At 33.7% G+C, this 27,931-nt stretch overlaps 1 protein-coding gene across 5 annotated transcripts in view; it reads left to right on the plus strand.

Annotated features, from left to right (window-relative positions):
- TUSC3 (tumor suppressor candidate 3) overlaps positions 1-27,931 on the plus strand; it is a 108,606-nt gene that overhangs the window by 41,123 nt on the left and 39,552 nt on the right. For all 5 annotated transcript variants that reach the window (XR_003526452.1, XM_027636037.1, XM_027636036.1 and 2 more), the window contains exons 3-6: positions 935-1,052; positions 3,424-3,564; positions 4,127-4,267; positions 14,424-14,513. Coding sequence is in view for 4 of the 5 variants with exons in the window: in XM_027636037.1 (XP_027491838.1) it covers positions 935-1,052; positions 3,424-3,564; positions 4,127-4,267; positions 14,424-14,513 (490 nt within the window). In the remaining variant the exon portion in view is untranslated. The remainder of the gene's footprint in view (positions 1-934; positions 1,053-3,423; positions 3,565-4,126; positions 4,268-14,423; positions 14,514-27,931) is intronic.

Genomic DNA, 27,931 nt, shown 5'->3' on the forward strand with positions numbered 1-27,931 from the left:
AGAGAATGTCTCTGCTGATAAAGATCCCGAGATTATTCTCTTAGAATTAATTCCCTTTCCCTTCCTTTTAGTGCAATCAGGGCAAAGTTTTTTGGTTTGTTCTTTTGCTTGTTTGGGGGGCTTTTGTTTTTTTGTTTGTTGTATTTCAGATTTATTGTGGTGGGGGTTTATTTGGTTTTTTGGGGGAGTTTGTTTGTTTGTTTTGGGTTTTTTAGTTATTATTTAAAGTGGACAGGTGAACAAGCAAAACCTCAAAAAAATCTGACCTGATTATAGACCCATGAGTAAAGCCAAGAGGAGGCTTTCTGACATATTTGAGTAGTAACAAATCACCTTCTGTTCTACAAAATTATCACTTCTAAAACAAGTTTTAGAGAAATAATCTGTAATTTAATATGCTACTTACAAGCCTACTGTTTATTTGGTTAGGATCATTTCCCAAGTGCTTAGCAGTTTCTTTGGCTCTCTTTTTATGGCTCTGCTGTTTTAGGAAGACTGCTACTTTCACAATTCTGTGTTGTTTGTCCACTGGTTTCAGAATTCCTTATTTGTAACTGTTTCCAGCAAGTAAATCTTGATATTGTATTCAAGGGCAACATAGGCATTTGCTTGCATGGATCTGTTAGCAGATTTTTGTTAGACTTGCCATATAGACCACTCCTGTTTTCTGAGATTTTACATATGGAAAACATTATTTTTTCTTAATATCATCTTGGAATGTCTCTGGTATAGTTTACCTTAACACATTTTATAATTTTGGAGAAGACGAGTTTGAAGCAAAGAGTTGCATAACTAGCTGAAACGTTTTAACTGATAGTATGGGTGTTGAGAATGATACTGAAAATGTAATTTATTTAGCTGTTGCAGCTGGTTATAGCATAATTTTTGCCAGTGAATGCCATGTGGATGTACATTTGTTTCTTTTCCTTAACAGGCAAGCTAATGAAGAATATCAAGTACTGGCTAATTCATGGCGCTATTCATCTGCTTTTTCAAACAAACTGTTTTTCACTATAGTGGATTATGATGAAGGGGCAGATGTTTTTCAACAGGTAAATGCTGGACACTGTAAAGCATTGTTAATTTTTAGAACTACATGTTGATTTGCCAAATAATGCAAGACAAATTATTTTCTGTATGTAGGTGTGTACCTCTGTGTTTTGTATACAATTTCCTCCTGGTTAAAAACACTGCAGTTTCTATGACATTAACAAAGGCAAATTCTACCAATAACCACTTCTAGTTTTTCCAAGCATAGTTTGTAATCCTTGTTTATAGATTGCATTATACATGTGCATTTTTTTTCCCAGACAATTGTTAGTGTAATTTTTTAGAATGAAGAACATTGCAAATAACACTTGCATTTAAAGATTTCCTTTATTTTCTCTTTAGAGGTAAAAAACTCTTAACTAATTGCTTTTATGTGATACAATATTCTTCAACTTCAATAATATTTGAATTAACCTGGAAGTTCTTCAGGTAAAAGAGAAGAGAATGGTTTACATTTTATATATTAGCTATAAAGAGTGAAAAATCAGCTGTTGGAGAATAGTTTGTCTCCCTTTAAACTGAGTAGTCAAGGCAAAATACATCCCTTGAAAATTAATACTAAATACTGACATGATTTTCTTTGATATTAATCCATTGATTGAAGCTAAAAATGCATATTAAGAGAAGTGAAAAGCTTTGAAGTTCTCCGTACATTTTAAACACCTTTTGGTGAAGTATGTGATTTAAAATGTTTGGGGGAAAAGATTAATATTTATTTTTAAAATACTTAAAAAGTTTAATTACTGGTTTTAATAAATATTTTTACTTCCAGTTGAAATATTAGAATGTATTGTGTAAAGAATGGTTACTAGTGGCTTAAGATTTTGCTTTACAAATTAAAGATTTGCTTTACAAAAATTTGTATTATTGTAACTTACGTGATTATAATAATACAATATATGTTGTTTGATCTGGCCTTAAGCCAATCAATACGTTAGAATAGTCCAATTCAACTTATTCCTTGTGTAACAGAGCACAGATTCAGTTTTATTTTGAATGGTATGCATTTAAAGTCATGTTTACATGTAGATGAAATTAAACATCAATATGTAAGGTTCCTGCCAGTTTTAGAGATGCAGTGTTAAGAATACATTGTACTAATGACTGTTTTAAGGTGGATTTGGGGGAAATTCTGACCAAACATTTATGTGTACAAACAAGTCATGTAATATTGATGCCATAGCAAAAAACCTCAAAGGTAATACAATTTGCATTTTTTAGCTTTTGCCGTGTTTACAGAGAAATGGTAAAGTAGTTCCAGGCCAACTGCCCCCAAAGTCTATCCAATGTCAGAAGGTTTCTGCATCTCAACATGTTTCTGTACCTTATATTTCATTTAACTATTTCACAACATTTGTCTTAGACTTTCTTGGAATATTTTTTATTTCCAAAACAGTTCAATAAACAAGAGGGATATTTTTTTTCTTAGATTAAAAACATTTTAATAGTTAGTAATTTCTGTTGAAAAATTCAGTTCTGTACTTGATTAAAGATTAAGTTTGGGTAATGTAAAATTAATTTCATTTATTCTGGAATGAAACAAACAGGCTTACTCTGCCTTTTTTTTTTAAAGACCTCCATATTGCATAATCTTTAAGTATTTCCTCTGATTTTGTTTATTTACATTTTCATTTTCTAAAGTGCTTTTTTGCACTATTTTTGAGGTGTCCTGAACATGGAGGAATTTTATGTAGTAAAACTGTATTCTCCTCTACCACCTAGCAGAGTTGAAGTCAGAATTTCAAGTGGCAAATGTAGATGGAAATCTGTTTGTTTATCACCTTCGGGAATTTTCATATATCCTCTGAATGGTTCCAGTGACATCAACACATGAATTAAGATTTTCTAGGGAAAGTTATGTAGTCAGTGCTAGTTATCTAGGCCTTTCTGGATTCAAAAAAGACTAGTCACTCGTGATTTGTCGGTCTTGCAGCCAGTAGAAGGCTAGATGAATAGTTTAGTTAACTTTGGATTCGTGAGAGCTGGGCAAGGGAAAAAAGTCAAGCTTCTTTACTCCCTTTGAATATCTCCCTGATATACTTTAATAAATTGGATGAGTGCAGGTCTCTCTTTTACCAATTACAGGAAAGGTCTTACAGCATGTGAAAACTTTGAAGCATAAGATACTCTTACTCAGAAAAGCTTGTGGGTGAATTACTCTGAATAATTAAACATCCTGAAGAATCTACTGGAGGGAATATTCTGAGCATTCTTTTTGGAGGACTATACATGAAGATGTGTTAAAAATGTAATGTATGGAGGCAAATAATATTTTTGTGCTAATTAGACTTGCATTATTGAGGATACTGTGTTGTCGTATTTTGAGGATAGGGTTACTAATTCTTTTTCCTGCTGTTTTTCCTGGTTTTGTAGTTGAATATGAACTCTGCTCCGACTTTCATGCATTTTCCTCCAAAAGGTAAACCCAAGAGAGCTGACACATTTGACCTGCAGAGAATCGGATTTGCAGCCGAGCAGCTAGCTAAATGGATAGCTGACAGAACAGATGTTCATGTAAGTCTTTCAACATTTTAAAAGTTGAAACCAAATATATCTTTGTAGTCTGAGACAGACTGATGACAAATTACATCTTTCCTTAATTTTTTTTTTTGTCAAGTGAAGGTTCTAGAACACATTAAGAAAATAACATTCATGGTATTTATGGTAACTTCTGCGGTTTGCAGATTATATTCCATTCTTGCTTGGTTAAATTTTCTGTAGTCTTATTCTGGATGAAAACAAGCAGTGATAATTAGCTGTTAAGAAGTAAAATGTGCTTTGCAAGACTGTGTACAAAACAAATAGATTTGAATGTAGCTTCTTCTAATTCAGATAGAACCTGCAAATCTGTTGAAGAAATAATGTTTTGGAGTTGAAAAGTTCAAAATTATACGTGAAGTTTTTTTCATATTATGTGCTTATTAAAGGAAGTACTATTTTTTCTTATTTAAATATATTTAGGGATTAGTCTTGCTGACTTTGAATCCAGATTTCAGATGCTCCATATTTATCTATATGGAAGATGATCTGTATGTGTGCATTTATTACAATCTGTATTTGCATTTATCTTTTCCAGATTAGAGTATTCAGGCCTCCTAACTATTCTGGTACAATTGCACTGGCTCTTCTGGTATCTCTTGTTGGTGGCTTGTTGTATCTACGAAGAAATAATTTGGAGTTCATCTACAACAAAACTGGTTGGGCCATGGCAGCTCTGGTATGCAGATTTTCCTTACTAATTTGCTTTTTATTAGTTTCTTATCCTAGCATATTTGTGTCTTCATTACTTGCATGGTAAATTAAAAACCATTGCATTAATACATTGTTCAGAATGATACTATCAGAAAAAGATGGATAATCTAGATTTTGGGTCTAATTCTCATAACCAGTGAGTATCAGTTACTGAAAATTAGCAAACTCTCTGATAGCTGCAGATTTCTGTTTGAACTTTTATATGAAAATATTTCCAAAAATCAATGTTACTGATGTTTATGGCTATGGTTCAACTTTTACTTTTTTGGTAAAATCAGTAGTGTTATGATTGATTTAGTGTAGATATTGGTGTCAGAATATCACTTTCAAGTGATGAAAGGTTGAGAAAAATAAAAAAGGCTTTATATGTTTGTAAGACGATAAAATATCTGAGAAACAAATAAAAAGGGAGAATTCTATCCAAAACTGATTTCAGTAGTACTGACTTTAACATTCTACAGTTAACCTAAATGAGAATAGGATGGTCTTAGAACCTTAATTCTGAGGAAAGTCTGTTTGAAATACTAGTCAACTAAATCCTCAAAACCATAAATAATGAATAGAGGTTTAATTTAGTTAATAGTGTGTTGCAGTGTGTTTAGTTATATCACAGTTTTCGAACAAATGAATAGAGTGATGAAAATATGGACTTTGCAGTATAGTCAGCTGTCATAGTTTTAGATAGGCAATAGTATGCAAGGATGGTAGAAGATGGTTAGGGTGTATCAATAAGGACTCATTACTCTGGCATCACTGTGATTGACAGAAGAGGAAAAATCTGAGGAGCGGCATCTGAGGCTTAATTTTCAGGGATGTGGCGTCAAGAGCATGGTTACCAACACTAGAAGAGCATCTGGGATTATCGAGTCCAGTTCAGCATTTTGCTGCTTAATAGAGCTCCTTCCTGCTGTACTAGTAGTTTTATCAATTAAGAACAGTACCTGTAAAAATTTTGTCCATGTGTTTTGCACAATATAAACCAAGCTTTTATTCTTTTGCTATTGAAATCATTATTTATTCACTTGATAATTTAAAAGATTTTTCTCAACTTGAATCAATATGAATTGACCTTTCTTGAAAGCACATGGCTACGATTTTAGATGGAATGTGAGTTTATTTGTGCATCAGCATTCATTCATATTTTATTTGTAATCTAGGCTCCCTTTCCCATGAAAGCTTGGACCAGATGGTCTTTTGAGGTCTCTTTTAACCTGGGCTGTATATTTTAGCTCTGCTAGAAGTAGGTTACTAATGTATCTTATAATCAGTTTTGCCTTTTCAAAGCTATATGGTTTGCTATTCTGCTGTGATTCAACAATATGAAAAGATACTTTCTTTTTGTGATACTTTCAGCTGATGGTACCTGTTAAGCACTAATTAATTTTTATGTCTGAATTATTAATAAGATCTTAAAGACAGCTCTTTGTTCACAATTCCTTAATATTTGGAATTTCTCTTGAATAGTGGTTACTGATAATTCTCTTTTCTCTCATGTGGTATCGTAGCTTTTCCTACTAGTGCACTTTGCATGCATTCTTTAAACAGTTTGTTAATTTACACCATACATTAAGGAAGGAATAAAGAACAAGGTTTCAAATAAACTACCTGTAGGGCTAGATTTCAGGTAGAATGATGTTTCCTTTTGATCTAGAGAGCCACAGGCAGAATGTCTTCCTTGTTGCAGGATGTCATTTGAAGTATCCTGTGTTCTAGCACAGGGTTTTGACATTCCTCTTCCAAAGTAAGTCTGTCATGTTTAGTTTCATATATTTTTTCTAGATTATGAGGTTTTTTTGATCATAATACTTTTTAAAGATGTACTGCCACCAGAAAGCTCACATTTTATGTGTATCAGTCTAACATTTTTTGAACTCCTGATCTTTAGCAATAACATGAGTAAAACAATAATTGACACACCAAAACAGACATTTGTGTCAAAAATCAAATAAAGATATGTAATAATTGGTATTTCCTTTGTTTAACCATGCATTGTATCTCTAGAGACAGTAACTTCATTTCAATTTCATATTTCTGAGTTTCAGATCAAAAGTTTAATGTTTGAATGTTTTGGGGAATTAGTTTTTTTGTCTTGCAGAGGTTAAAAATGAGTTCTTCAAATCATAGAATTATTCTATTACAAGCTGCATTCAATAAATGGTTGAAGACATAATTAATTTCCTAATTAATACAATTAACACATCAATTCTTTCTTAGAATATTTGCCGTTCTCCTTAGCAGCAGCTTGACAGCTGAACATTGCATCTGAATGTAACTGTAAATTGCAGTGTGGAAAACCTATAATCACATTCCACTCCTGTGGACAGGTTCAATGTCCAGATGGAATCAAATATTTAAAGAAATTCTGTTAATACCATTCAGTAATTGCTATCCTGCTGATTGTATCAAAAAGTAAGGGACTAAAATGGCATTAATGCCATTTATTGTTGTTGCTAATACTGTTTCCTATAAAATTCTGGTTACTTTAAAAATTAATAGTACTGAAAAGATGTTTTAGAAAATGTTCTTATATCTAAAAGTATATAGTAATTAATCATGGCATTGAGCCAGTGCTTCACTATTTTAATTGTTATTGTCCTTCTGACTTCGCAATGTTTTTAGAGCCCCATAGTCTGCAAAATGATGTTTTGTCAAAGATCATACAGTTACCAGAAATCCTTTTGGTTTTATTCAGATTTACCCAGCCATACAATTAAATTTTATAACTTCTTTTTGATGGAATCAACAAGGGCTCCAGATTGCAGGCTTTTGCACAAATAACCTCAGTTAATAACTAAAATATGTTAGAATTCATAGAAGAAAATGGACAGTCATTAATATATTCCTTCTAAGTTATCATGTAGTTATGATTCCCTTAGATCATACTTCTTTTTCTACCAGTAAAACTTAGAGCATCTTTTTTGATAAAAGCTCATTAAAAGGAAAAATGGAGAAGATAGTGTCTAGTAAGATGCTTTTTATGAAGGGTATAAATAAGAAATAAATGTTTAATTTTAAATAATTATATTCTTCATTAATTTTTTTTCTCTTTGAACTTTAAAAAGCAAATTAAATAGGGAAAGCCTGGCAAGATGCATAAAAACTACAGGAAACCCATGTTTTTAACAGAAGTATAGGCAATTATCTTGTTCCTTATTGGCAGTTCTTTTTTTCAGATGATAAAGAATTGAGAAAGCATGGAAGCTCTTTTCTAAAAGCTGTAGGTTTGTGTTTTGATTGTTTTTTGGGAGATGTTGTACTGTTAGGTAACTAGCATTCATTAAATAGCGTTCGTTAGCATTAATTCATTAAATTTAAAATAACATTTTTTAATTTCAACTGAAAGTTTTTCATAAAGATCCTGGGATTCAGTGACTGTGTCATTGCAAACAGAGAACTCTCTAGTTTTCTTTTTCTTGCTTTTTTAGAGCTTCTTAGTTTACTAAGTTGAAGAACTTTTATTTTCCCAAATGTTGAATACTTTTTATGTAAATGAAAAATGGATGGTGCCTCTCTACCCGATTGACTAATTTGTTGCTAAAAATTAGAAGAAAATTCTCAGCATAAAACACCTCTGCTGTTTTTACTAGCAGAACAGAGGATACCAGAAAGATTAACTGAGTTTTTGTTCAATAACTCCATTGATACCAAAGTGTTGTGTCTCATAGACAATATTTCCAACACTGTTTTAGGAGAATATTTAGGAATGCGTGTGCTGGTTTTGATAGACTTTCAGAAGCAAGACCAGAGTTTTCATCTCACACATTAATTGCAATGTCAGTTCACACAAAACCATTAAATTGGTTTTGTCCTCAGCATTAGACTGTGCAACAGCAGTATTTGTGGTTTCATCCCCTCATTGAAGCACTGCAGACTCTGGTAGTATCTTGTATGCCTTAGGCATTTTCATTTGCAACATCACCCAGCAGACTTTTAGAATGACAAACCTGAATGACTGAGTCACAGTACATAATATCCCAAAAGATGTCTTTTGAGATCACATGCGTTACTTATCCCCTAGTTTATCTTAGACTTTAATTCAAATTCTGCTATTCATCTATGGATATTTTTCCTTCTGACATGCCAACACCAAGATGAGGAAGGAATTCTGTCCTCAGATATTTGCAGAATCGTGTCCTTTTATGCTGATAACAAGAAGCAATTCAGACACTTGTCAGGACTCTTAATTTCTTAAGCAGGCAGAAGAAAAGGTCAGACAGTATAAACCAGGCAAGCTTCTAACATTTTAGATGAGGAATTGCTTCATTTTAGACAACAGTACTTGTGCTGAGAGTTTATATGTTCTGTTGGCTAGAATGTGGGCACCTAGGGGTCTTTTGAAAGCACTTAATTTACCAGGCTGTCACTGTGGTTTTCTGCATATAATTTTCAGTTTTATTTTATGTGTATACTTCAGATTTGCCTATATAGCTGTGAAATCTGGGAAGGCAAAATTCTGTGCTCAGATTAGAATGGCAGCTCCCTAGGAGCTGACTGTATTGGGCAAAATATGTCAGGTCACTTGAATGAGGAGATAAAGTGTGTGTTTACTTGTTCTCAGAACAGTTAATGGGTATGAGAAATGTTTTGTGCTGATACACTCCACAGTATCTATACCACATAATACATTCATCATTAGTTATTGGTCTAAGAGAGCTTGAAGGGTATTGTGGCTACTAGTGGCTTCTTCACCCCTTTCTGGGAATGAGAAGAAAAAAGGTCATGTGTTTTATTCAAAGATAGACATAGAAAAAGTCAGGTTCCTCTGTGTGAGTAGATAGGCATCTCAAAAGAACAGCAAAAAATGCTGATTATTAATTTCCTTTTCTTCCTATAGTTGAATGCACATTTAAAGATACAGAAATCCATTGTCTTTGCTTCTGTGTTATAGTCCCTGTCCTTGAATTGTATATCTCTTATTGGAGATTCTAATAAGTGATGGATTGTTAGGTAGAAATTGAGCATGGATATCACAGCTCAGTAGCTTTCATTGAGCACAAAAGCAAAGCTAAACTGGATAGGAGGGATTACATTTGTTTAAACAGTAATTGTGAGGTGGTTAAAACTTACATATGCAGAACAGTAGAGAAATTAAGTGCAGAACTGGCTGCCTGTGTCTCCCTTTTTTTTTTTTTTTTGAAACTATACTTGAATTTAACTAGTCATAAATGAATCTAAAGTTCTGTTATTTTTCTTACATTACAAAGTGTTTTCCATGTTCTTGGGTCTAAACTTGAAAAGAAATCTAATTATTGGCTTTGTATGGTATCTGCTAATAGGAAGTTTCTCTTCAAAATGCATTCCAAATGGCTTTTTAAATCTCCAGTAATTTTGTTTAATGAACTGGCAGATAGTGTTAAACAAAACTTATGTCTTTGAGAAAGGATATATTAAACCAAAACAAATCATTTGACAAAGTTGGCAAGACCAAGAACAGTTTAAAAACTCCTGTTGATGTGCTTGTGAAATTGTGTCTTGCTAGCAATTCAGTGTTCTGCTGGGACTCTTGGTGCTTAGTTTACCTTGCAACTGTTTGCAGTAGCCTTGTGGTTTCATAGAATCATAGAATCATAGAATCAGACAGGTTGGAAAGGACCTCTGAGATCATCAAGTCCAACCCTTGATCCACTACCACCACAGTTGCTAGACCATGGCACTAAGTGCCACGTCCAGCCTCATCTTAAAAACCTCCAGAGACGGAGAATCCACCACCTCCCTGGGCAGCCCATTTAAACACAAATATGCACCACAGGTGAATTCAAAGCAGTTTTCCCCCTTAGTGAAACTGAGGATGGAAGTCATCAAGAAAATACCACTTGCAATTTGTTAACAAGGTCCTTGAGCAGACCTGTCTGCACATACAGTGTACTCAACTAGGACTGATAATAGGGGGAACTTCTTGCCACTGAAGACTTCCTGTGGACATTTGGTCTTGGAACCATATTATGTTGTAGTAAATCACTGTTCTTTCCCTCTCTGTGCTACACCAGTCAAAAATGTAGATCTAAACTGTTTGCTTTTATCATTTAGATGCAGAGTAAGCTGCCTAGATCTGGAAACTCTTAAAATAGTTTGAACTCTGAAAAAACCCTCAACTCCCTTGATAAATCAGGTGACATGCAGCAGTTAGTGCTGTTCTTGGAGTCTGACAAAGAGAAAGAAGGGAGCAGAAGGATGAAATCTGGATCCCTTTCCCCACCCACGACGTGGGGCGGCCCAGTTCTAGTTCCATCTCCATCTGATGAACCATTCCGACGCCTTGAAGGATGGGGAAAGGGAACTCCAGGGGTATCTCAGGGTTTTTTCAGGCCCTGAGCCTGGAGGGGAGAGGTGCCCTCCCTCCCCCCCCGCACGTGGCCCCATGGCCGGCACGGAGACAGGACACCAGGCGTGGAGAGGAGGCAAGAGGAGTTTATTGTTGGGGATGTTACATTTATAGGGTTTAGGAGGATTCACAGAGTAACCAATTAGAAGTCTCAAGGGGCTTACAGGAACCCAATCACAGGAAGGGGTTAAAAAGGACCAATGAAAAACACCTCAGGACACCTTCCCAGGACATTCCTGAGATAACACTACCGTGGGGGGTGTTGGGAAGAAGAAGCATGTGTTTGCAAAGAGACCACAAAAAGCCATTTTAAGACATGTTTAAACAACAGTTTCCCCATATAATGCAGGTTTAGTGCCACAATGAAAGGTCTGTAGCACTTCTCTCTGTAGAACTAAGTAGAGACTCTTCTGTGAAAAAGTGTCATAGTGCCTTGGCTTGAATCTTCTCCTGTACTCCAGTTTTCGTCCTTTGAACTTTGACAAGATCCAAGAAAACTGCAGAAAGTGGCCATTTCTCTGCATATGAGAGTAAATATGAAGTCATTAACCACATGGTACAGATTGATCATTTGTAGGAATTAATTTGGTAGAGTTTTGTCCTGGGAAAAATGAACTCACAGTAATGGTGAGTAAACTAAGTGTTTTGGAAACTTTAGGATCCCAAGCCATGGGATCCTATGGAAACTATGCCATTTGGAATGCCATCAGCATGATGTATCTTAGATGTGTGCATCTGTTCTGCAAATAGTGGTATGTATGTATACAATAGAAATCTATAGTTTCCACTGTTGGGGTTTTTTTTATACCCAGATGATTGTAATTGGAGAATATAGAACACAGCAAAATGAACTTGAATGTCAAGTGCTATCTGTAGCATACCAAATGCTTACTTAAGGGATATGATGGAAGTGCTCTGTTCTTAGGATACTTAAAATAGATGAAGATTGGAAGAGGACTAGGGAGAAGCAGGAGAATGTTTTCTGGCTCCTGAAAAAGTCATTTTGAAATACACCGTAAAAAGGAACATGATGGAAAGAAATCATCGCAGATCCAGTATGTGGTGTACTGAATTAGTTTCCTTGGTCACTAGCAGTCTGAACTGAAAGAATATGAATGATGCCTTCAAGTTAAATAACCATATTGTTAAGTCTTTGCTTTTCAATAATCTTAATACTCGACATTTTCTTCTCCCCACTATTGTGTCTCCTAGATATTTTTTAGTTAGATGTTACAGTCTCAACGGCATGGTATTTGTATTGGCAAGCATTAAAGATCTTGATTAATTTGAGAGATTTATCGTTTATAAAATATATGACTATGTAAATTGAGCTGGAGTCTTTTTAATCTTTCTTTATGGAACTAGATTTGACCCTAGAGAATGTAAATTTCAAACAATAGTTTAAGAATGAGAGAAATGATTTTTCATAGGAGACTCACCTTCAGAGACCTAATTTTTGTACTCTATGCATCTGTTATCTTTCAGTGTTTTACTTTTCACCTAATTTTTTGCCTTTCAAAATATCTTTCACCTCACTTTTGTTATCCACGTTTTCAGTTTCTATACTTTTGTGCTTTCACATAAGCTATCTATTGTGTTATTCATCACCAAAATTGCAGTATAAATTTCTCTGCTAAAACAGTCTGCAAGGTATAGAAATAACTATCTGTTACTCTTTTCCAGTAATGTCACTGTATACTCTTTTCATTTTGTTACATAATATTAATTAAAACATAATCCATTTGCTAATAATCACTACCTGTATGCCTTCATCTGCCATATTAATTAATATACTGTTACATTCCAAATCCTGTTAAGGGCAAAATGAAACACACCTTATATTTAAAGACAAGAACCTGTTCTTATTGTAAGTAAAATCTTAACACTACAAGGAAGAATTATAATTAAACCATATATGAGAATGTATCTTTTCTATTACAAGAGAGAAAAGTCTTAATCATAACAGCATAATTAAAATTGTTTTGCACACACTTCTTAGTGTCTTTGCCTTTCTCTGATGTCATGGTTACTCTTCCACTGTTTATCTCTATATCTCGAGATCATGCTTTGGTTTGGGGTGATGGGGTACTATGGTGAGTTGTCAGCATTCCAGGTTCTCCTCCAGGGAGCAGTATGATATTGCTGCTTTCTTCCTCCTTGCCTATAGTCCTAGGGGCTATTTCGTGCTTTTTGCTTCCTTCACTGATCTGCAATTAAATTTTACATAATTTACTGGGTAAATGGTGGTGGTCTTCCATATGTTGGATGCTTGTCCTTTGTTCCTTTTGTTAGTCCTAAAACTGTTTCTGATGAACTCCCATATCTGTGTTTCTTTGTTCACTGTTGGTGTAATATTTATAGGCTTGGGGTCTCCAGTGTAATCCTGTGCATCCTTTCTTATCATTCCATACTGGTACACTGCATCCTGTGTTTACAGTTCTGCTGTCTCTACATCAGTGTGATGCACTGCATCAGTGTGTTGGTCATATTATTTCATCCCAAACAGAATGGCGGGGGGGGGGGGGGAATTAATGAGCCACACGAAGATAAGCAATTGTAATGTAAACTAGACATAGTCATGTGGTCTTTGGAAAAATTGCTGTTTCAGCTAAAGAAGTTAAAAAACCCTAACAACTACCAAACAACAACAACAAAAAAATACCAAACAAAAACCCCACCAAAACAAAACCCAAAACCAGGAAAGCCAAGACAGATTTGAATAAAGCCTGACAAGATTCAGTAGTAAGGCCTTGCAAAATTTGTTCATATTACTAGAGGTGACAATGCTGCATTTATAGGGATACAGAGCTCCAGTGGCTTATATTTACTTCACAAATGAGTTACTAAGGATTCTTTAAGGAAAATCCTTAAAGGCTTTTAGTAAACCCTGGCTTAGTTAGACATTATGGTATGAATTTTTACATTTGTGATCCATCTACTTATGACTTAAGTCATAAGTATGACTTAAGTGTGCTGTTGGGAATATTGATATACAGTAAAAATGAGCATATATGTAACTGTATCTAAATTATCTTGTAATTTTTCTAAGGATTATCTATACTGATAAGACACAAGACATGTTGAGATTATACAAGTTCCCTGTTTCTGTTTTTCTCATTTGTTAATCAAAAGACACAATATTTTCCTCTTTAGGAGAATCATAATTACCTTCTATGAGAATTAAAGTCTGTTTTTACAGTTGTCATGTATCTCTAACCTAACTTCACGCTCCTCCGTAGGGAATTTCACTTTTCTAACAACTCAATCACTGCTATTTGTCATAGCTAAAATAAATCACATTCATATAGGACACACAATGAGAATTTTATAAAATAGGACAGGGGTTTTTTTAATAACTGGATTTTTTCTGATTTCGTACACCTGAAAGCAAAAAGATAAGCTAAACATTTATATAGAATTTAGAGACAGAAATATTTTCATGAAAGGTTGTATATATCTTAAATACTAGTTTCCAGAACATTTACAATGAATACCTTCTACTGCTCCAAGTGCTTGTTGCCATATAGATGTGCAAATGTGGCACATAAATATAGGATTATTTCAAGAGAGATTTGAAAATCTCTCTTGAGCTAACTCATTTTCAGAATAACAAAAGTGATTGAGAATTTTATGAGAGCAACACATCTGAACACACAATGCTCAAATTCAAATAGTGGTAGATACTGTGTCTGGTTAGGGGAACAATTACGTATCTAAAGCGAGAATCACCAGCAGAATGGTTTTCTGTTCAATTCATCATGGTAAGTTAATAAGCATATTGTTTTTCTATTTTTCCTAGTGTGTTGTATTTGCTATGACATCTGGTCAGATGTGGAATCACATCCGTGGACCACCATATGCGCATAAAAATCCTCAGAATGGACAAGTGGTGAGTTGATGATTTCAATTTTATTTTTAGGGGAAACATTATATAGACAGTCACTTGCTGCAGTGAGTCTACAATTGCAAATAGTTGCAGTTCCATAGTTCTGTATGACAGTCCGTCAGAGTCTTAAGTCTCTAGTTGCAAGCAGTCTTTGGAATTTTAGGTGTTTGAGAGGTGCTGCCGTCTCTAATTTGAACAATGACATGGGTGACTGTGTTTTCCAAAATTCTCTCTATGAGGCTCCTAGCTGTAGTGAATGTGTTATAAAATGTTCCATACCACACAATTTTCCGCTACCCAAAGATAAACCCAGATATTGTGTCTTTTTGTAGGGATGTGCTCCCTCACATGGTAAAAAACAGATCTCTTTTGTTTCTTCCTTTCAGGCTACATTTACACAAACCCTTGAGGTTTGTAAGCTCTTATCTTCCTGTCCAGAGCATTTTATTTAGAAAAGGAGATGACAAATATTTTCATGTGCTTTGTACCATCTCCCATCATGTCTGTAACACTTCCACTGAACTTTATGGAATGCTCTATCCTGTATCTCTTTGCTCCTTTAATTTAAATTCTTTATTAACTTTACTAAGTTGACTATTGCCCAAATTACTATTGCCAAAATTAGTTAGATCCTGCTACTGCTATCTTTGAAGAATTACCTTGTTTGCTTCTTCCTGCTCACAAATTAGCAAATGTTCATCAGACTTCAGAAAAATAAACTCCCTTTGCCTGCTAGGAAAGTAAAGAGGACCTTGTCAAGTTTCTACCACTCTTAGTTATTTACCACTTTTCAAGCAGTTTCTTGGGATGGAATCTACAGAACTTGCAATGAACTTATCAATCAGGAAGCTTTTCAGTAACTAATGGCCTGTTGAGCTATTTTCAGCTTTGGCCATCACTAGTTAAAGGAAACTTTATGCCTTAAAGAAAAAATCTGTTTTAACTCCCTTAGTGTCATATGTTAATTGGAGTAGCAAAAAATGATGGTTTGAATTTGATTACCGATCTGCATTTTATCAGTCTACATTTATGCATTTACATTTTATGGTTTTATCAGCATATTGATTTCATAAAAATGTCAGGATTTCATCTGTGAACTTTGTTATTCAGAAATAGAATTGATGATGTAATAAATAATCTTAATAAAACACTTTATGAAAATTTAGAATTTTTCATTACTACTTTGCAGTATTAAGTTTATGATGCTTTCTTATGGAGTGATAGAAAGGAGAAATACTGCATAGAATAAGCAGTGACAAATTAGTTTTTACCATGTCCAGTTGTATGCACATTGCCTGTCTTAAAGACCTGTTTCTGAAGTATATCCTACATTAAGTAATCTTAACATATTCCTGAATTTGTGCTGGATTGTCTAAGTTTTCAAGTGTGGACTCATATCCTGAGTGTCTGTAAAGCTACTACTTTGGGAGTGTTAGCACACACAACTAAATAATGGAAATAATGGTGAAGATGTTTTTAAATTCCAGATACTAACCTATTGTATTGGTAAACATACATACATTCTTTTTTGGTTTTACTGCAGTATAGGACTTCAGGTAAGTTGTGTCAGTAAGTAAAACCAGTCAGATCCTAAAAATTAAAAAAAGGAAAGATGCAGGGTCACCAAGATCCTGCTTTAATTGAGCTTTCACTGACCAGTATAGTTTTCATTTAAAGCTCTAACTTTAGAAGTGTTAGAAACCAATTAAGTATTCTATAAACCTTCACCTATTTTACATTGTGAGGTTTTTTTTCAAATAGCAGTATTGAACATTTCCTATTTCATTTTTCTAACGCTTATCTTTCTGTGACTTTGAAGTCATAAAAGTGCTTATCTAACACTTCTTTGAGATTTACTCAACCATGATAATTCACTGTAACACACTGTGAATTAAGTCAGCAACTGCTGTCTTTACATCTGGATGAAATTTAACTCCTTTCTTTCTTTCCAACGTCTAGCATTTAGTACTGATTCCAAATCTGCATGCCAGTTTTGTACAAGGATTACCTGTATGTAATACTTTAAAACTTTATTAACAGTCTTACCATGTAAATTTCTGATTTTAGGAGGAGGCATAGAATTGCTCACCAAACTTAACAGTTTTATTTTTAGGTTCAAAATTACTGGTCTGAGTTTTTCTTACTTCGTAGGAGCTAGTGGTTAAGTTCTGTACCGGCCTGACATTCCAGCAGCCTTTGAAAGTGGTAATAATCTGTCTTCATAAACCGTTCCTTACCTCACATATCTCACATGATATGTTTTGTTCTTGCTGTAATTCTAGATGACAATTTCTTCTTAAATTCCTGTTGGTTTTTTGTTGGTTTTTGTTTTTTGTTTTTTTTTTTTTTCCAAAAGATAAAAGGACAGCTGTTTGCTCTGCTTAGACAACACTACTTACTATTGCCAGTATCTTGTGCAGGTAACATTACCAGTTCTTAAAATTTTTGGCTTGTGAACTGGGGTTATGATTCTTTGCTTGATTACCTAAACTACTCTATGATTTTATTCCTTGAAGCTTTCAAACCATATTTTTGTATTTCAGTATGCTCTGTTCTGTGAGGTTGATGTGCTCTCTTATTGAGATTGTTGCAGTTAGTTCCTTTATTCCCCATTGCCATCAGCTAATTTCAGGTTTTGGATCCACGTGAAAGCAGCATCAATTTTAATGTAGAAAGCTGAATCACACTGTTTACTATGTCAGTTCTGGTTTAGGTTGATGAAACTGGTGCAAGTCTTCTGTCTTGGCACATACTTTATTTCTGTTTCATTTCTGGAGATCTTCATCTTTTGCCAAATAATTTTGTTAGGATTAGGCCTTTACTGACTGTGTGACACTAAAATTGGTACCTGTTTTACTGGGACTGAGTGTGATAACTAAACATGCTGTTGGTGTCTGTGTATAAAATCTTGTGAAAGTTCTGATTTTTATTCAGAACTTGATCTGAATTGAGCTGGTGGTGAGACAAGTAGAGATGGAGAAAGCAATTACATGGTTTTGAGCCTTCTGCAGAGGTAGTTCTGCTGCTGTTTAATTGACCTAATAGCAAAGAATTCTCATTAGATTTTCATCAGCTTTTAATCAAATAGCAGCAATAGCTAAGAAGGCATTTATGTATATCTTTCCATGGATTAGCAGCCTTTTGTTTTATTTTGCATACAAATTCCACAATTTTTATTATGCAGTATACTTAAGACTGTATCTTTAAAATGGTTGAAAGTTTGCTGTAAATGAGAAGAGGGCAAAGGACAAGTTTGATCTAAAATACTGGATTAACATGGTTTCCAAAACTCATTATTTCCTTTCCTTCTCTGAGAAGAAATTATTAGAAGTTGGAAAAGTTTTGTGTGAAGAGGAAAATATGATGTTTTTATTATCAGTTATTAGTTGCTGCTTTGTGGAATAGCCAATGGTATTATTTGCCACTATATTGGATATTTTTTAATGTCTTATATTTAAAAGGTTGTTAAAATTGCTTAAGCATAACACAAATTATGTCCTTAGGAAGCAATTTATCTTTTAGATAGAATACCTTATAATATCACATTAAATATAAATATTTGTTCAACTGTAGAGTTGATTCATCCTTCCCCCCTCCCCCCATCACTTACCTTTAACAGTTTTATAACCACTGGTCTTTATTCACTTTTCTTGCTGATACAGATATGTGATAATGTTTCTGAAGTTAAATGAAACATATATTTGACTGCTGGTACCATTTTTGCATTTGTCAATGCAAAGTTAAGGTACTCTGAAAAATTTGAACTAAGAATATTGGGATTCTTAACTCATGTTAACCCTCTACTGCTAAGCAGGATAAAATGTCACTGAAGTTAATTCTTCATGGTTTCTGATACAAAGGTTTTCATGTCAGTCTAATTAAAGTATATGGAACCATTTCTTGAAACGGTTTTAAAGAATTACTCCCTTTCAAGCTCAGTAGGTCACAGTAAATACATTTTGCCTTCAGTGTATCTGGAAGCACATTTGAAGTACAGTTGGCCAAAATTGTCTTTGTAATGCGCAACTTTTCTGCAAGTGGCAACATTGTTTGGTAGCAGTTTCAATGCATACAAAAGTCAGTTTACTGTGTGATATGTTATTATATATTTGTCTTGCTTTTGAATAAAAAAAGTTGATATAGATTATTATATCAGTACCTAATATAAGGTATGAGATTGGTCTGACTTTTACCACAGGAATATTTTGGTGTAATATTATGGTAATCAAAACCATACTATTGTTGGAAATGCTTCTCAAAATTTTAAGGGAGTAGCCAATTATTTGTGTTAACATACTGGAGAGAAATGAGTTGTGCTTTATTTATGTTATGAATATTTTTAATGAAATAGCTTTCCTGTGATTATAAAAGCAGTGAATCTATTCAGAAGCTGCAAGAGGTAGAGGTTTCTCAAACCTTTAAACTTCTGTCATGATTTAGTCAAAAATGTTGACGGGCAGTGTAAGGCATAGAACTAGTATAAAACAATCTTAATTCTGTTAACAGATCTGCCCATTAACAACTGGGCAACATCATATCTAAACTACAGTTGGGAAAATTATTAACCTGTGTAAGAGATCTGTCTTAATTCTTGAGATTGCAAGGGTGATTGTGTCTGGCATTCTGTATAACATGTTTCTGTCTTGAGACTAGAACAGGGAAACTCTTTTTTTTATTGTGGGAAGAAAAGGAGGTAGGAAAATAGTCATGACGGAAGGGTTGCTGAGATGAGGCATTAGAACCTTTGCATTCTTATAATGGTCAATTCTGGACACATGCATACTGTAAAAGTTCACATAGTGCCATTGTATTGCAAGGGCCATTATTTTGTCTCAGTAAAGATGGAACATGTTCTCATCAAGTAAAACCAGATTTTAGACAAGTAAGCATTCAGCAAGTAGTCTATCATGATAAAAGCCAATAAAATGAAATAATAAAAAAGCAACCTACCAGATTTGAATTGCTTCTTGTAACAACAGAAATCGAATTTTAATTGACTGATACCACTATCAACTAATAAACACTCCTTGTCCACCACTCTTTGCCTTCCTTTTGCTAAGTGTAGATGGGCTCCTAGAAGCTATTTAGTTTAATTTGAAACAGCTGTTTTCTGCTGAGCAGCTCTTTTTATGTCAGAAATCAGGGAGACCTCAAATATGTAGTCATGAGGTATCTGGAGATAGAATGATAATGCAATACAGTAAAATATACTTTAAGACAGAAAACCAGAATGCCACATGGGAAAAACTGGTTCATGTTGTTCTGTTACTACTAGAACAAGAGCCATTTTTTTTAAATTCAGCTTAAATGCCAGACAGGAATCTAGTTTTTCTGTCTCCCTAGATTTTACTGGTTGTGTCGATGTTAAAAGATAAGAGGCTTCTCTATTAAAATAATTTTGATTGGAAGGTAACTTTGAAGATTGTCTAGTCCAGCTGCTTGTTCAGAGGTATTCAGGTTGCTCAGGACTTTGTCTAAGAGAATTTTTAATGTCTCCATAGTCAGAGATTCCCCAACCTGTTCTAGTGTTTGACTATCCACAGAATTCTTTTAATTTTACCTTCTAATTTATTTTTGTCCTTTGTTTTTAATTTCCCTCAAGAACAGTCAAGGTAAATTTTATCCTTCTCTTCAGTAAAAGCTGATTTAGCCAAGTTCTTAATTGGAATTTAACAGTGACGTTAATAAAATATGGACTTAGCCCAGTAGCACAGCTTTTCAGAGCTCCTGTCATCATACTTTGGCTTAAGTGACACTAGCATTATTATGATACCACTGCAACATCCAAACTGGAAACAAGAAAAAATTAAACCTGGAGTAGTCAGATATTTTTTTCTCAGTATAGATTCTGCTCTGAATAGAGTCATGCAGATATGCTTCCTATAGCTGTTAAAGAACTTAAGCATTTGTTTTCTTCTAAAATCTTACAGCTTTGAGAGTGGAGAAGGGCAAAGTGAGGAAAGGAACATATTTTCTCTATTGCACAACATCTTTCAATCTTTCACTATTTTTGATGGATTATTTTAGTGACTCTTATCTGTTCCCTGTAGAAAGATAATCTATGGTACAAGGGTGCAGATGTTACTTGTGCTGAAGTAAAATTTCAGCAGTTGAGAATTATCTTGTGAACTACTGAGGAAGTATCAAAATATTTTCTATTCTGCAGAGCCTTTTAGAGCTATAGACCTGGCACATTTTTATGTTGATGAGCTCTTACCTTTCCATATAGTTTTGCTAGTAAACTCTAATACTGTCATTTCAGTGTAGCAGATTAGATTTCTCTTATGTCTGTGAACAATGTCAAGAGAAGGAACATGCATTTGAGTGTGTTAATGTAAATGAAGCAGCATACTTCAGACAGTCCTTCATGGACTAATTCACCCATAACCTCCAGTTCAGAGAGACACCTTTTTATTGTGGTTATGTTTTTCTGGTGGTTATTTTTTAATGAAGATAAGGAACTTTTGATTATTTTTTTTTAATCTGCAAGGCAATAGTTATTTGCTACTTGCTATTTTATTAAATTTAAAATGCTTTTTGTATGTTTTCACAGAAACAAAAATTATTCTGACATTTTTTTTGTCTAACTCTGGTGCCAACATTAATTCCTTTCTTTGACTAACCTTTCATGTTAACTGACTATTCCTGAAGGAAGATACAGTAGAAGAAGACATAAAGACTAAATTAAAAGGTAAATAAAAAGTTAAGACTAAGTTAAAAGTTTTATTGTACGTGCAGTTTATTCTTCTGAGCCTCTAAAAGACAGTAGGGTAGTACTGTATATCTCACCTATTACATATCAAATATTTCTGAGTTCCTGAATATTAAATGGCAGATTATCTGGGTTTTGTTTTTCTGTTCCTTGAATCATTCATAAGATTAAAAAAATTTTTTCTTTATAGGTAGTTTGTGTTTTTTCCCCATTGCCCAGCAGCAAAATTACATAAAAGTTATACAGAGTCTGAACCCTAGTAACCGAAGAACTTCAGCTGGTATGCTCAGATAGTCAAAACCTATTGCTATACAAAAATGAAAATAAAATAAGCTGGTACTTAGGAAGGTTGTACATAGGAACAGAATGTGGGAGTAGGGACTCTGGTAAAGGGAAGGGTTGATTGCTGGGTTAAACTTCTTTTGTTGTTGTTTGACTGGGGGCGATGTTTTGTGACTTTTTTTTTTTCTAAATCACTGGTAAAATTATCACTAATTTTTATAACAGCAGACCTATTCAAAACAACTCTGAAAATCAACTTGAAGCAACATATGTGTATCCGTTTTTCTTTTGGCACAGTAATGCTTCAATAGCAGAAATGAAATTTTGTTCAGCTTTTGAACAAACAATGAGAATATTTCAATAAATTAAGGACATTATTTCCTAATTTTTTTGCATTTTTCAGATTAATTTATACAGTTTATTTATCTAATATTCTTTGGCTGGCATTGTACTTCTGTTTATTGTAATGGTTGTAATTATAAAAGAAATTGAATGTGTGTATATATATATATATATTTGTCTTCTTGATAGTCATTGTAAAATATCTTGGAAATATAAAAACTATTTTGCAGATTCTATGATGCTTATGTCATCAAAAATGCTATACAACATTTGTTAGTAATGTTAAAGCTTTCTGGTCGTATGTCCAAAGGACAAGTTCAAACTATTGGGATTCTGTTCTAAAGTATTGGGTGAAAATTTAGATGGTTTGGTTTGGTTTGGTTTTTGTTTGTTTGTTTGTTTCTGGGTTTTTTTCATTAGTTCCAGTTAGATCCTGCTCACAAGACTAGCTTACATGGCTGTTGCATTATCAATACTTATGTTTAGAAGTAGATGTTGCTAAGTCAGTTGTCTTGCAGTGACTGTGTAACTGGCAGGCTGTGTTTATCAAACTCCCCAAAAATGTTTGTAAGGGAATTACTGTTCTCCAACTGCTTTACCCATATTCTTGGAGTATGATAAGGAGGTAATTTAACTTCTATCCTCATTTCTGGTCAGCATTCAAACTTACTTTATGTCCACATTGTTGAGAATCAAGTTCACAAAGTAGTAACCTTTACACAAGAAATTATTTTTGTTTTGCACTAGCCTTTAGACAAACACATTTGTCTATCCCTTAAAAAGCCATTGCAGAACTGTAGCCCTTCTCAGGAGAGTTTGCTTCTGCGTAACACAACTGAGATTGATCTGCTCTTTAAAGATTTTAAAGGCATCTTGTGTTCAGCTAATATTATGCACAAAAGTGGGTTGAGAAGCAGATTTTGTGTACATCACCTGTTCTTAGTATTCAGTACTCCCAGAATCAAACTTTCATATTTATTAGAAACAGACTGTAGTTCTTTTGTATATATTTGTACTGCAAAGAGGCATTTTGCACTGTTCCCCTTAAAAGTCCATCATTAATATTTATACTCAAGGTGTTAAAGGCTGGAGCACTGTAACTTCAGGTACAGTGCAAATTAAAAAAGTTCTTTACTGGTAATCTTGCAAGTCTAGCTTTTGAGCAGTAAACAAAAGCATTAAATAATCTCCTTCATGTTCTTAGGTCCTGAGGTCACTTAGCATAGCAAAATGTTCTACATGTACTAAAAATGGCATTACCATTTAAAAGAGGGAAGTTCTCTGCATTTACCAACCCCTCACACTTCTAATACAGGTTAATAGAATGAAAGAGGAATTTGGTTCTAAAAACATTTCAAACAAAAAAAATGTATTCCATAGTTCATATTAACCAGAGTAATCCTCCTTAGATATATAAAAGTAGGAATTGTTCATAGTCTTCTGTGTGGGTCAATACCAGAATCATTGAAGAAGTAATTTTTTCACAGTAGTTCTATTATTGCTTTTTTAATTTTGTTTTTAGACAGAGAACAATTCAATGAATGGTATAATGATTGAATAAACACCATCTGGTCTTGTCCAGTGCTGTAATTTAAGATATTATTAATGTGGGAAATGAGGAAAAAAAGACATAGATTGCCTTTAGAAGACATGTAGGTATGCTACCATTAAAATGCCTTGGGTGTAAAATCAAAGCTTCAAAATTGAGTGCTGGAAATGTGCAGAACTATTTGGACATGGTAGAACTCACAACCCTTTTGTATGGCCCTGGAAAGAACTGGAGAGACTTTTGGCAGTGTTAGCTACTTTACCTTCTGAATGTGCATTTAACTAGAAGTATGCTACAGTAAATGGAGGTGATGCAAGCATTAGATCAGGTGCACAGCTTAATCATGGATTTTAAGAATTGATTAAAGAACAAAATTGAATTAAATTTCAGCTGTTAGTCATTTAAAATCCCAATAATTGGTCACTTACAGTTATTAATTAGCTCTGGAAAATACCGAACCACAAGGATGTGATGTGAATGTATATGCCATTTGAGGTGTTGCTCACAGAGGCCTGTGGTCTTTCCACTGTATTCTTCTCATCCCTTAACAACCAGGAGATTAAATTCAGGCCTGCAAATATTTTGCAAAACTTGAGTAACTGCAAAAATAGAAACAGTACAAAAACTTTAATTTGTATTTCTTCTTCAACTTTAATTTGTATTTCTTAAACAAACAGGAGAAATCCTGTTTGTTTAATTTCATGATTCCTTAACCCTGCTAAAATATTGGAAAGCTTCATTTACTGAAGAATAAACAATTGAAATCCCTCCAAACAAGCATCTTAAAGCTGAGAAAAAAAATTGTAGAAGAAGCAGGTTAGAGAGAAATTCAAACCACTATTACTCAGAGGATTATTTTCTGTATAAATTGAAGAACATACCTTCCAGAAAAGACAACAGGTATAGTACATGGCAGAATTAATCCTGAAAACAGACAGCACAACTGGAATAATAAACATGCAACAGCAGTTTGAAAAAGAAAAGGATAATGAGGAAAAAAATCAAAAACAAAACCCAGAAACAACTTCCAGCAGAATCCTGGATTTTACAGCTATACATCTGTATACATTGCACCAGTACACATTTGCTGATATATTTAATGAGCTTCTGTTCAGTGGAACTTACTCTCTTTGAGAGCTAATGAATAATGTAATGTTGGGTTATTAACATAAGTACCAAGTAAACCAGTTTAGTCCGTATGCATCGTATTGTTTTGAATTGTTTTCCTTCTCCTTTGCCTCTTATTTTTTTTTTCGTTCGACCATCTACACCGTTTCATATAGCACTACTCCATAAAATAACTTGAAAGCCTAATTCATATTGCGTGAGTATGCAGTAGTGGAAGGACCCTTGTACATTGTCCAGTCATGAGCAAGTCTATCTTATTGAAATCTTTGAATTAATTAAGGTTTTGCTCCAAGACTTCTTTGCAGTGCTGTTGCACCACCTTTTATATTCGCATTAATTTTTCAATTACTGGGGCAATCACAAGTGCAACACTTCGTATGTTGATTTTGACTTAACTTTTTTAATAGGCAGATCAAAGTATTGAATCATGTTCAACCCATGCTTATATAGTAGATATTTTTTTCCTGTCTGAGTTCTTTTCATACAAGGAATACATATAACAGAATGAATTGCCAAAGTTCAGATAAACAGTAAGACGGTTTTTTTTGTCAGGAGCACCCTTAAGAAAGAGATGCCTGATGGATCTGGTACCTATCTGTTTGGATTAAGTGTGCTGTATTTCATGTTCTTTCATATGTTCAAGTGTTCTTTATTTCCAAATTTATTTAGAAACATTTCATGTGATTGAAATTCTACTTCCTTCTTTCCAGGATGGGTTTGGTTTCTGTGTATCCTGCTCTGTAGATTTGCAATGACATGGTCAGATCGACTTGGCTCAAATACAAACATAAAAAATTAAAATTGTTATTTGGCTTTAAGATTTATTTACTAGTTTCAGAATTCTGCTTTTTGAGTTTTCCTTCAGCTTTTTATGTGGTCTAGATGCATTCTGTCAGCTGTCGACACTTGTATCACTTTTATTCATCATAAACAGAATTCAGAAGCAGGGTGATTACCACCCTTTACTGCATATTAACTTTTTTGCTCGTTCTCTGCTTTAATGACTGAAATTTGAGCTATCTCTTTGCATTTCATTTGTATGGCCACCTCAGTTTGCCTCTTGACAACTTTCATTTTATCCTTAAGCTTCTTGACCTTTTAAGAGGGAACTGTATTTGCTATTTAGTCTCTTTCCAAGCTCTAATTGTTCATTGTATTTAATTTGGGATTATTAATCAGTTCTGAAATAGTTTCCTGAAAGGTCACTAATTTATTTATTTATTTATTTGTTTTTAACATGTGTGAGATATAGATTCAAGATAACTTTACTGAGTTCAACGGTTAGTCTCTGATTCATTCAGTTCACCAAATTTTTCGTGTGGCTGATTTCCCTCATTAATTTTCCATTTCAGTTGAGCTCTTTAGAAATGTAAAAATCTTAAATTGAAAGTTTAAAATGTGTTATCATTAATATTTCAATTTATCTTACTGAATCAAGTCAAGTAATTTTACCTGAAGTTATTTTATGTTTCCTGTGTCTTTGCAGTGTCCTTTTCAATATGAAAAATGCACTTAAAATATTATTGATTCTTGTGGAACTAGTAGGTAACTGAGGATGGAATCTGCCAGGTGTCATGTACTGATCACTGAGGTCTGTTGTTAGTAGTATCTGTTTCAATTCTACCTCAAAAATTAGTCTCCAGTCTACCACAAGAAGTTCTTTTTCTGAATGCTTTTTGGTTCTTCAGCTTTGTTATATCCTTCTCTGTGAGTGGAGTCTGAGTTCTCTCTCTACTTTATTGTTCTCCTCCAAAGCCTGAAATGTTCACTCTCACCAGTGTCTCTTTCAGTTGAGAGTTGCTCTTTTGAAACCCAGGCACCTTTATTCCCAGCTTCTGTATTTTGGTTTACAATACATGGAACACATGACCTTATGATACTTTTGCAAGAAACGTTGCGAGAAGGTGAACAGTAGGAGTCCAACCAGTCCAACCAGCTGCTACTGGTTTGTTCAGTCCACTGGACCAAAGAGGAACTAGTGTGCAATAGAACCACTTGAGATGTGTACAGTGTGGATACTGGGTTTGGAGAATTAATATGTACCACTTTCTAATGTAAACATATCCTTTGAGTCTTCAGCAGCTCAACATAAGCATCTTTACATCAGTAATAGTGGTATTCTTCCAGTCAAATTTTGAAATTTGTTTTAATATGAAGCAAGAGGCTTTACTTCCGTGTAGATATTTCAGTCACAGATTTGTATCTGATACATCTGTTTCTAAGAGGAGGTGTGCCTTATATTTTAACATGCATATTCTAATAAAGAGTTATTAAATAAATGTATATCTATTTCTTGCTAATATGTGTATAAATGAACAAAAGCTAAGATACAACTTTGGAGTTTTTTGGCTTTTGTCTTAGTAGTACTGTACTGCTCTTTTCTCTATTTCTTGAAAAGATAAACATCTGTAGGCTCCTCAGAATCTTGACTTAAATGCTTTTCTAGACTGTATGCCTGATGAGAAAATATTTTGTTTGTCTACTTAAGCTGAAGATCTTTCCTCTTCAATCTTGTAAGTTTCTATTGACAGTGAAAATGCCACTTTGAATAAATGTTTAGAAAATGACTGTACCAAAGGGTAAACTGATTTCTTCATTCCAAATTTGTAAAACAGTTTTGGCATTGAGAAGAGATTCTAAATGGGGGGGGGGGGGGGGGCGTGTCTGTATGTAATTAATAGCTAACTCAAATTCACAGTAATTTTAATGAGTACTTCAGTTTAATATTTTAACTAACTTTATGTGTTTTAGAGATAACTTTGATATAATTTTTGTTTAATTATCAAATTTAATTTCTCAACGGAGAAACTATAAAAGTAACTTAATACCTAAATGCTATGTATATGTGATAATAATTTAAAAATATATTGTGCCCCTTGAACATTTCAATGTGGATTTTCTGTCATATTTTGAAGTATTACACTGGGTGAATCCTGGCCTGCTTTGTTATATATTTATTTCTAATATACTATGAAAGTAACTTGCTTTTTTAATTTACTATGAATATAATTTTTCTGTATTTAACAGGTCATACTATAGAAATATTTTTATATCCTCTTATATATGACTTTCAAACACAATTTTCAGTACTTTAATATTTTTATAATTTTTACAACTCTTTGAAATGTTAGTAAAAATACATATTCAAGTTGATATATAGATCCTAGACATAATCAATTTTAAAAACTTAAAGCTTAATCTTTTAATACAGCTATCACTTTGGTATGTATAGATGTGTTTCCTAATTGCAGTGTTTCCTTTTTTCATTTTAAAGGTCAGTTCTATTATTCCTGATGTTTTTATTTTAATTTGGCAAGCTAAAAAAAAAGTGAGTAGGACATTTTCAATGGTACAGTAGTTGCATTTAAATATCTACCCAAAACCAGTGCATTTCTCAATAGAGAGTTT

This window comes from Corapipo altera, unplaced genomic scaffold (assembly GCF_003945725.1).
Source record: "Corapipo altera isolate COAL_440 unplaced genomic scaffold, ASM394572v1 22b, whole genome shotgun sequence".
Taxonomy (NCBI): domain Eukaryota; kingdom Metazoa; phylum Chordata; class Aves; order Passeriformes; family Pipridae; genus Corapipo; species Corapipo altera.